The following is a 10,793-nucleotide window of genomic DNA, read 5'->3' as shown; positions in this document are numbered from 1 at the left end:
ATCTTTCTAACTCGAAAGGAAGCAACTATTTCGATTAAAGGCAAGCGTCAAAGTTTACCATTTTTAACCAAGCCAAAGTATATAAGTCGCAAAGCGCCCATCCGTCGCGACTGACAAATACAGCATTTCCTCAGCGAAAATAAAAAAAAAATGCTTCAACTGAAAGACGTTTGAATTCTTCCATGATATGTTCGAACAACAATGCCCAGGATAAACCTTCTACTCACACTAACTTCATGCAAAAAGTTGATATCTCGAAGAGATCTTTGATCATAATGAGCATGCCATTAACCCTTCAACCTGTTTGTGAGATCAACATGGAATTTTTCCTAGTAGATTTAACACTTACATATATAAGGTACTTGAAATTGGTAAGGAGAATTAAAAACTAAAGCTTGGAACTCAAAGGCACAATGTAAAATGAGAATACCAAACGACAGACGTCTTTTTTCGTTCTTTATTCTTCTCTTGCTCGAGCGAGAGGCGGCTCAGATTAAATCGATCGACCAAAAAATTCCATACTGATGACCTTACTCTAGAGAAAGCCATGTATTGTCTCTGACTAGTTGTAACTGACACGCGATAATTCAAAACCATGCAAAATCTCGAGCGGGCGATAAATTTATCTCGCGAAAAAAGACGTCTGTCAAGGCTGGCAAGAGGACCAAGACCCTATAGCGTATCGTTCCATCTTAAGGCCATAAGTTTTTTATTGTGCACTTTGTGCACTTGCTGAGTTTATAGGTACTTGGACAGTACCCGGGGTACCATTTTCAGTACTGCCAACGGCACCACCATGTATATTGCGAACACAAGGGCAGCAGGCTGTGATGACATTCCAGTAGCCTTTACGGTACTTCTTCATGGTGAGACCATACAGCACCGGATTGACGCAGCTGTTGAAGAACACCAGCAAGACACTCACGTTCATCCAGGTGGTTCCCTGTGTGGCATGGCCAAGGATGAACAACAGGTACGTCACCTGGTTAGGCGTCCAGCACAGCATCAACGTCAACGTAGCAATGGCGGCAACCTTGGTGATCTTCTTGCGCAGAGCGTCGCCATGTTCACGTCCCACTTCAGACCCCGTCTTCATTTTGTAAATGACGTGCAGGTACAAACCAGCGATGATTGAGAATGGAATGATACTCTTCATCAGAAATCCAACCACGCCGGTCACTTTCAAATTAGCGCCTTTTCCATAAGAGCACCGTTTACCCGCGGGATTCTCGGGATGAATGCGCACCGCTGGTGAAGAACCCATGATGGTGACAATGGCCAAGATGTAGCAAGCCATGACGCCTATCACTGCACGTTTGGTGTTAATTTTGTGCATGTACTGAGATGGTCTAACTACAGCAAGCCAACGCTCGAACGTGAGAAGGACACACAGGTTCATGGACGCCAGACCAATCATAAAGAGGGCCATGCGACCATAAAGCACCTGGCAATACAGCCATAGGGCAGAGGTACTCTTAGGCTCAGGAATGGTAATTGCGAACGTGTACCCTGGGCATAGGAACAGGAATATTGCCGTTATCACATCTGTGAGCGCAAGAGCGAAGATGATAACAGTGTAAGGCTTCTTGAACAACACTTTCCTCTGACTGTAAAGAAACAGGCAGAGGATTGAGTTGCCGACAAACGCAACAACAGCTATGATCCAATAGGCGACTTGCTTCAGTGTGCCAAGGGTTACTGCTTGATTGGAACTGCTGGTTGGCGACAGAGGAAGTGACGTGTTGTTATTGGACGCCATACTTTCTTCCAGACAGCAGTTAGATTAGATGTTTTGGTGTTTGTTTGTTTTTTTCAAGAATCTGAGCAGAAACTACACGGCAATAAGACTTCTTCCTTTGACCAACTAAGATCTTGACAACTTTTACTGTTACTCGGGCTCTTTTTCTTTCCCACAGTTTCGTTGACTTTTGCTTGGTTTGGTTTTGTTAAGTATGGAATTTTGTCACAGGAAGGTTCAGTTCACTCGTCTTTAAAAGTAAACTACTCCAACTCTTTCCTCCAAGTTACATGCACTTGTTTCTGTTTATTAAATGCAGTTGGTTCAATCCTGAAAGAAAAGTAGTTACTATAAATTAGGCTCTCGAAACCATTGAATTGAAAAGGGTTATCGTAACCTTCCGATTATTAGCTCCCTCCACCCCCTAGATAGCCCCCCCCCCCTCCCTCAAAAAAATCGAGTTTTCTTCCTCGTTGCCGCCACGTTGATTTTGTAACCACGTTTCGTTGTTCCACCGGCATTGATTCCTGGGAGCCAGGCCTCCTATCAGTAGATTACCCCTGACTTTGATATTTTTTTCAGGAAACGCATCCGACCGTCAAAAGGAGAAAAAAATGGATAGCCTTAAGGCGCGTTTACACGACAGAGAAATTTGGGTACGGACCTGTCACAAAAAGGGTCCGGACCTTACCACTTTTGTAGAGAAACAGTCAAGCGCTAAATTGTCACACGGAAAAATAATGTCGCTATAATATTTCCCACTGTTTGGTAAAGCAAAATAAATCGCCTTCAAAACATTTCTAGAATCGTTTAGATATCGATCCAGGCAGACGGCTCTTCAGGGTGCATTTTTTTCTTGAAATCAAAGTCCTTTAAGCTGGGCAATTCTTTGTTATATTTCTTTAAAAGAGGTTCGGCGTGCTGTGATGTTGAAAGACTGAAACGTGACAAAGAAATTGTTAATTGTCTGTTATCGTTTTAATTTTTTTAAAAAAAATAATCATACCTCTATAAAAGATTGTTATTGATATGGAAATTAGCTTCGTCTAAATTACAGAAATTTGGCTAAAAAAAATGTCCCTGAGAAATTTCCTAAAAAGTACTCCCGCCGTTTTCAGTAAATCACAACACTGCTAATGAAAACACAAATTTTCCTGTCGTTTATAAACTCAATTTTTCAAAAATGGTGAAAAAATTTACCTCAAGTATTTTTTTAGGCTACAATTGTAATTGATGTGTATTCATATGATCATTTTCATCTGACGTCACTACTACAGCGCTGGTATTAATCTTCACGAGTTGCAGATATCATAACAACAATATTCATGCACATTCGATAGAGTCGTTGTCTGTAATGCTTTGTGTTGATTTTGACATTTTTGATGAGACCCCGGTTGCGTTTTTAAAGTAATTCAGGGAACATTTTTCCGTATTATTCTCAAAATTTCCTGGCACTCCTTATATAAACATTTTCAAAAAAAATGATTAAAAGGATATTTTTTCCCGGCTGGCGAGGTTATCGCTGTTGGTAGCATGAAAACGAAAACCTGTAAGCGAAACCTTTTTTTCAGATGTGCTACAATATTTCTGATACAACACCATTTTAAAATTTCTGAGATTATTATCCATTTCCGAAGTGAAAATGCTAATTTTCTTTATATTTTACCGTCCTTTTTTTGTCCTGCATTATGGTTTATAGTCAGAGTTGAGGAAAACGACGTTTTGTCTTTTGATATGTTCAAAATCTGTTTATGGTCTTTCTTTTAGCTTCGAAAGAATTAAAGAATCAACGTTGATAAAAAAGAAGCGATGTTTTTGCAGGTACAGGGCCGTAACCAGACCTTTGCCATAGCCGAGGCAAGATCTTGCTAGTGGGTTCTGGGCGGCATGCCCTCCAGAAAATTTTGAAATCTAGAAGCTATAAATATCTTTTAAAGACATTTTTCATGAGGTATTTCTTGAGAAAAATCAATCTTGTTCAATTGGGGATTATTTTGCCAACAAAACATATTTTCTTTTTGGGTAAAAATTAAGACCAGGCAAGTGCCTCGTCTTGCCTCTTGCTAGTTACGGAGTCGTTACGGCTCTGAGCCTGGTATCAGAAGATTTAAAGAAGGTATATCATTTGGCCGATCATCAAGTCTTGTCTTTCGATTTCTCAGCTCAGTCCCTTTTATCTTCGGAAAGCTTTGAACACGAAAAAAAGCCAAGTGAGTCTTTGGAGTCTTCTACTGAGACACTCGCTTATAGCAACGCCCTGTGACGTGCATTGGACTTTCGTAGCATAGTCAGAGTAATAGAAGTCTTGTTCCTCATTTGTGTTCTTCTATTTTTGCAATCTTCCTAACCCCAGTTTTGTAATTTTAAACTTGTGACTTGAAATTAGTATAAATTATATGTGAAAATCGTCACCAAGACTGTAAAGTGTCGTGCGGTCAAATGAAACAAGTCTACAGCCCACGGCAAAAAAGGTAAGGACTTAACGAAAATCTTTAAGGGATATAAAAGCATCATAATAAAACGAGGAAGACAGTACGGCCTATGAACATTTAACTCATATCAGCAGATTAAAGGGACCGCGTCACGGATTTTAGCCAAAATTAGGCATAGGAAATGACCATCAAATTCGTTTAAACATATAACATAGCCTCTTAAAACAGTGAATGAATATTTAAATAACACACCAAATGCAAAAGAAGATACGGATAGCCAAAAGTGTCGAAGATTGAAACGGATTGCGATATGGGTTTTTAAAATTTGGTCTGGCGGGACAGTTTTCAAAGTTAATTTTGTCTGCTTGTAATTTTAAATTTAACGCCCGAGACGGACACATTTGGCTGCAATGAAGCTTTGGTTTTGTCATTTAGAATCATAAATTAATTTCTTTGCAAACATTTACTTTCATAGCGATAATTTGACAAAATGTAATAACATTAAACTAGCCTAGCCGTGAAAAAGTCTCTTTAACAGTGAAGTAAACTTTCTTTAGTTACTTCAGTTAGTCTAAGGGTATTTACCAGATGCCGTTTTCCTTCCTTTAAAACTTGCTTAAAATTTCTGCCTCCCTTTCTCCTCTACACACTCAGTTCTGACTTGATGTATGTGAAGGTCTGCGTAGGTGGAACTCAAGTATTTTGAAATAACCAGACTGAAATCTTTTTGAAATATAGCCTCCGTGCATTTTTGAAAAAAATGATTTATGATGCGGAAGATTAAGACATAAACTGGACCTAAAACTTTTAATAGCACCGTTCATATCATGCCAGGCACAATCAGACGTAAATTCATCAATTATGGTATTCAAATTCATAATAAGAAAGCGATCAGACGTAACATCAATCTCCTAAACTTCAATTTGATAGAATTGTTTAGCATCACAAAGCCAGAAAAAATGAAAAAAAATTGCACCTAAAGGGAGCATTAAATAGATGGATTTTAGTTGTTGTCTTTCTTTTGAAACATTTCTAAAAAGGGAGACTCAAGCTTTGAATAGGTCTTTAGGCCTTGCGATTCATTGAGAAATAATTATCTGTCAATATTTCCTGTTTTAAAATTTCGAGAGCATCGCAGCACGTAAGCTACTTCATTTTCGTTACAACAGCATCACAACTGTGGATCACGTTTCGATTTAAAGCTCAAAATATTATTTATTCCAGCTGACTGTCTTTAAATGTTTTCTGATGCTAATTCCTAGGATTTGATTTTTGCCAATCACCTGTCTGCTCGATCAAAGTTTAAGAAGGACTTCGATTAAAATATTAATGTTTGTTGCTTTGACAGAGGTAATGGTTTTTTTTTCACTTTGTGCTCAATCTGCAGTTCATATGTATACACAATCTGTAAGCTGTCTGCTCAACAGCTTACTGATCATTGTGGCGATCAAAGTTTAAGAAGGACTTCCATAGGCGTACGGGCTGGGGGGGCAGGGGGGGGCTGCAGCCCCCCCCCCTCCCAAATTTTGGGCAACTCAGATTTTTTGGGCAGCAAGAGAAATTTGGGCAAAGCCCGTTTTAAAAGAAGTTTTTTCTTCGAAGAGATAGTTATTTTCTATTTTAACCTGAAGTCAGCTAGTTAAAGCAGTTAAATTCACATGAGGCAGTGGTTTCTTAGCACAGTGGTTTCTTAGGGGTCATGTGTTGATATACATAATATTATTTGTAATTTTTTTTACTGTTGGGCACTGTACTGCAAATATCTGTCACAGTTAAACACATGATAAAGAAAGCTTCTCCGCGTTGCCAAATTTTACAAAATCGACGGCGAGATTCTGGAAGCCGAGCAGAAAATGCGCGCGAGTTTTCGTCGTGTGCGCGGATTAGACTACATGACTGTTTCAGAAATGCTGGAGGCAATGCAAGAGAATGATCTATTTGATAAGTTTTCAGAGTTTCCTTACGTGGTTCATATCCATGTAGTGATACCTGCTACGTACATCGTGTTCTGCAGAACGATCATTCAGTGCGTTGCACAGATTGAAAACTTACCTCCGCAGCACCTGACGGGGTGACAACGTGTAGTAAGGCCAATAAGGCCAAGTAAAATTACAAAACAAATGTTTCTCGTCCCCTCCCGCTTCATCTTTTTGGGGCCGCCTCTCTTTTGTTATTATTTGTTTTTGGAAAAGGTAGAACGATCAAAAACTTTCACTTTGTACGGAGTAAGATATGGCTTTTGTCTGCGTTTAAATACAAATTAAGACCAAAACTTTAAATACTTGTTACGCTGGTCCGTACTGGATAGGTCAAATACCTTGCAGGATTTATTTTGGAAGTTCGCTTTTGGCCTGGAGAATTTCACGATGGAGGAAAAAACATCGACATTCGAACAACACAGGTATGGAATGCAACAAAATAATAAAAAATTAAAATATACCAAAAAATGGACGACGACAGACGAGAAACATTTTTTTTTTACTTGGCCTAAATTATTACTTGTAATCACACTTGTATTAGCATTTGATGGGCATATTCCAACTCTGTAGTCAACAATGACATGGATTGTATTGTTAATATCTTCGGCCGTCGAAATAGTAGGGACAGCTATTTCTTTTAACGTGTTTTATGAGCTCATATGATAGATTATTATGTAAGAATTTTTCACTTCATTTGTAAGCCTATGTTAGTGCATCGTATGACCCTCGTTTCTTCTCGACTGTTTCGTAAAAATTTGGGCAACTTGCGAAATTTTTTTGGGCAAATGTCTCGCCGCCCCCCCTGGCAAAAATTGCCCGTACGCCTATGAGGACTTCGATTAAAATATATTAATGTTTGTTGCTTTAACAAAGATAATGGTTTTTTCACTTTGTGCTCAATCTGCAGATCATATGTATAATCTGTACAATCTGTAAGCTGTCTGCTCAACAGCTTACTGATCCGGCATTGTAGCGATCAAAGTTTAAGAAGGACTTCAATTAAAATATTAATGTTTGTTGCTTTAACAAAGATAATGGTTTTTTCACTTTGTGCTCAATCTGCAGCTCATATGTATACACAATCTGCAAGCTGTCTGCTCAACAGCTTACTGATCCGGCATTGTAGCGATCAAAGTTTAAGAAGGACTTCGATTAAAATATTAATGTTTGTTGCTTTAACAAAGATAATGGTTTTTTCACTTTGTGCTCAATCTGCAGTTCATATGTATACACAATCTGTAAGCTGTCTGCTCAACAGCTTACTGATCCAGCATTGTAACGATCAAAGTTTAAGAAGGACTTCGATTAAAATATTAATGTTTGTTGCTTTAACAAAGATAATGGTTTTTTCACTTTGTGCTCAATCTGCAGTTCATATGTATACACAATCTGCAAGCTGTCTGCTCAACAGCTTACTGATCCGGCATTGTAGCGATCAAAGTTTAAGAAGGACTTCGATTAAAATATTAATGTTTGTTGCTTTGACAGAGGTAATGGTTTTTTCACTTTGTGCTCAATCTGCAGTTCATATGGATACACAATCTGTAAGCTGTCTGCTCAACAGCTTACTGATCCGGCATTGTAGCGATCAAAGTTTAAGAAGGACTTCAATTAAAATATTAATGTTTGTTGCTTTGACAGAGGTAATGGTTTTTTCACTTTGTGCTCAATCTGCAGTTCATATGGATACACAATCTGTAAGCTGTCTGCTCAACAGCTTACTGATCCGGCATTGTAGCAATCAAAGTTTAAGAAGGACTTCAATTAAAATATTAATGTTTGTTGCTTTGACAGAGGTAATGGTTTTTTCACTTTGTGCTCAATCTGCAGTTCATATGGATACACAATCTGTAAGCTGTCTGCTCAACAGCTTACTGATCCGGCATTGTAGCGATCAAAGTTTAAGAAGGACTTCGATTAAAATATAAATGTTTGTTGCTTTGACAGAGGTAATGGTTTTTTTCACTTTGTGCTCAATCTGCAGTTCATATGTGTACACAATTTGTTACTTTTTTATTAACATGTAAATATATATTGATAGGAATGTATTAGTTTTCTAGTTATCCCCAGAGTTGAGTTATACCTATTGTTATAATAGCAAGAATATCCTGATTTGTTGTAAAAACTCGTGAAGAAGGTCCATTTCACATTCAAAATCACCAGACCGGCCGGCCAGTTCTGTCTAATGGGAAGTGCCCGAAGTTTAAAGGTTAAATCGCCGTGCGCTTTGTAGAAACTTCAAAATGTATCAGTTCTCGCTAGCATACCTTCAACATTTGCTTCAGTGTATTCCAATGTATCTTGGCTGCTAGAAAAGTCCTTCGTGCGTTTGAAAATCTGCAAACTTATTTGAAATTCAGTTTTCAATCACCGCCTTGCTTATGGAAGAAATAATACGTGTGCCTACTATAAAAATATACCCCGATGCACTTAGCGGAGAATTCATTAGGAAGGATGCCGAAAGAATCCGAGACAATGAGCACTAAAACATTTATTTTAAAGCTTCCATGCGGTAGCAACACGAAATGCACTTTACGGAAACAAAAGGACTTATTCAGTTGTTATACCTACCGCGCGCGTAATCAGGAAACTGCGTGTCAATTTGGGCTGTTGTCTAAAGCGTTTTTAGATAATGGTCGAAGCTGGGTAATGCATTATGAATATAGTAAAACTTGCTAAATTCGCGCGTGAAAGCCAACTAACAATTGCGTTTTTCGCTGCCGTCAATAATTAATAATAATGGCGACTGCCAAAAAACTCTCGCGACTGACAAAACTGTGGCCCTCGGTTTGCTGATCGAAGTGGAATTTAGAAGTGTTGGTTTTTTTTGGAGGGAGGAAAACTGGACAACCCAACAAACTCCGGACACGAACCCGGGGCTCACTGGTGGGAAGCGAGCGCTCTCACCACTGTGCCATCCCTGCTCCTATTGAAAAACAGAAATCGATTTCGAAATCTACCAATTCAAACCGACAAAGGAGTTCTTTTGAGCCTTGCAAAATATATGACTTGTGCAGATATAAAAAACATAAATATCACCATTTCATGTTTACTTTTACTTTGTAATGATAAGTTATTTAACGCTTAAATTTTCGAATCAAGTTAAACAAAAAAGAAATCCATTAAAGTAACAGCACCCACGGTACAATAGTTAAATGCTATGTTATTGAGTGATGTATTTAACACTCAAAACAGGGAAACAAGTTGAAAATATGCGCATCGAAGTAAATTCGAGATGTTTGGGAATCCATATTGAACCACTGCATCAAGTGTTCTATTTAACAAATCGACCACATTTTCCATGGTCTACACTCCTATAGACCATAGAAATGACGTCAGAAAATGTTCAAAACTCAAGTGGAACCACGAGGCGTTAGCCGAGTGGTTTCACTGCAAAGTTTAGGACATTTGTGGCGTCATTTCTATGGTCTATTAGAGTGTAGACCATGGAAAAATGTGGTCGATTTGTTTTATACCATAACAAACTCGAACAAGTATTTATCAAAAGCGATGCCTGAGTGAGCGTAAAGAAACTTTGCCGGTGGGACGTAAAGATTCCGGAAGATTCCGGTCCGACGCGTAAAAACGACAATGATACAAAAGAAGATGAACAAGAATTCAAAGAATAACAATTTTAATTACCTTTTCCTCTCTCGTTGAGTGTGTGCCTATCGCTTGAAGCGAGCAAGATTATTTTTATTTCTGAAGATCTTGTTAGCACTCGTTCACTGAACATCGACAGTCTCTGAGTCTCCTGCCGGTTCGCTAGCACCGTTCTTCTCAGTTAGACCAAAAATTCAAAAGCCTGGTCAATTTTCTTTCGATAGATCACCTAACTAGAAGTCCAATCCTGAATTCCGAAAAAAAATACCCTTATGTGCCCTTGATTCAAACAAAACACGATAAAATTCGCTTTCATTCATGGAGACCAAACTTATACATCTTTCAGCCCGCGCGTGTGCGCGCGTGGTGATCTGACGTCACTTTCATGGTCTATACTCTCATCGACCATAACTTTGGACCAATCAGCGCGCGAGAATTCTCTAGGTTATGGTATAATTATCTCTTTCCAAGCGCCATCATGGTAGTGAACTTATTAAACAAGAAGCTTGAGAAGCTTAAAATCGGCCGGTTAATAATTAACTATCCGCTTTGACTTGAAGGCAGGGTTCAGTACAGCAAAAACAACGAAACAGTTACTTAAGTAACACTCAGTCCGACTGGGTTTGCGTAAGTCACACGGTTTGCATGAGCTGTATTAGTGTGCATAACATAATATCTAGAATGTTGTCAAGACTGCATTACTACTTAATGACATAATGGTCTAAATTTATTAATGTATTTCGCACAATACCAATAAATGATTGACTCGACGACTAGAAAATATAAATTTTTAACACTTAGCAATAATTTAAGGCGGGTTTCACCTGAAGGCCGTACGCTTTTCGGTATTTTCCAGCCATTATACTTTGATGAGACAGTACTACAACTCTTTATCGGGTAACTACTAGTCAAGAAAATGATCACAACTTGTTGACCATTGATTGGACATTTGTTTCATAACATTACTGTAATAGCAATTGTTGAAGAATTGTAGTACTGACCCAAAGTATAAGGACTGGGAAATACTGAAACCCATTTTGC

At 38.5% G+C, this 10,793-nt stretch overlaps 1 protein-coding gene across 2 annotated transcripts; it reads right to left on the bottom strand.

The window, feature by feature from the left end:
• Nucleotides 1–278: 278 nt before the first annotated feature.
• On the bottom strand, nt 279–8,568 carry LOC144657772 (allatostatin-A receptor-like). 2 transcript variants are annotated; one of them, XM_078518124.1, is made up of 2 exons: nt 8,417–8,568; nt 279–2,068 (listed from the first exon to the last, which is right to left on the bottom strand). In XM_078518124.1, exon 2 carries the CDS (start codon nt 1,757–1,759, stop codon nt 710–712), a length of 1,050 nt encoding a protein of 349 aa, XP_078374250.1. In that variant the 5' UTR covers nt 1,760–2,068; nt 8,417–8,568; the 3' UTR covers nt 279–709. The 2 variants fall into 2 exon arrangements, with proteins under 2 accessions (XP_078374250.1, XP_078374249.1); XM_078518123.1 differs by lacking the exon at nt 8,417–8,568 and adding an exon at nt 4,756–4,857.
• Between the last annotated feature and the right edge of the window lie 2,225 nt (nt 8,569–10,793).

This window comes from Oculina patagonica, chromosome 6 (genome assembly GCF_052425735.1).
Source record: "Oculina patagonica isolate OP01 chromosome 6, crgOcupat, whole genome shotgun sequence".
Taxonomy (NCBI): domain Eukaryota; kingdom Metazoa; phylum Cnidaria; class Anthozoa; order Scleractinia; family Oculinidae; genus Oculina; species Oculina patagonica.
Note: the sequence above shows the minus strand (reverse complement) of the source record. Positions and strands in the feature narration are given on the sequence as shown.

What these genes read in the sequence shown, in the direction of transcription:
- LOC144657772 (XM_078518124.1), bottom strand. Translation starts at nt 1,759, where the DNA reads ATGGCGTCCAATAACAACACGTCACTTCCTCTGTCGCCAACCAGCAGT.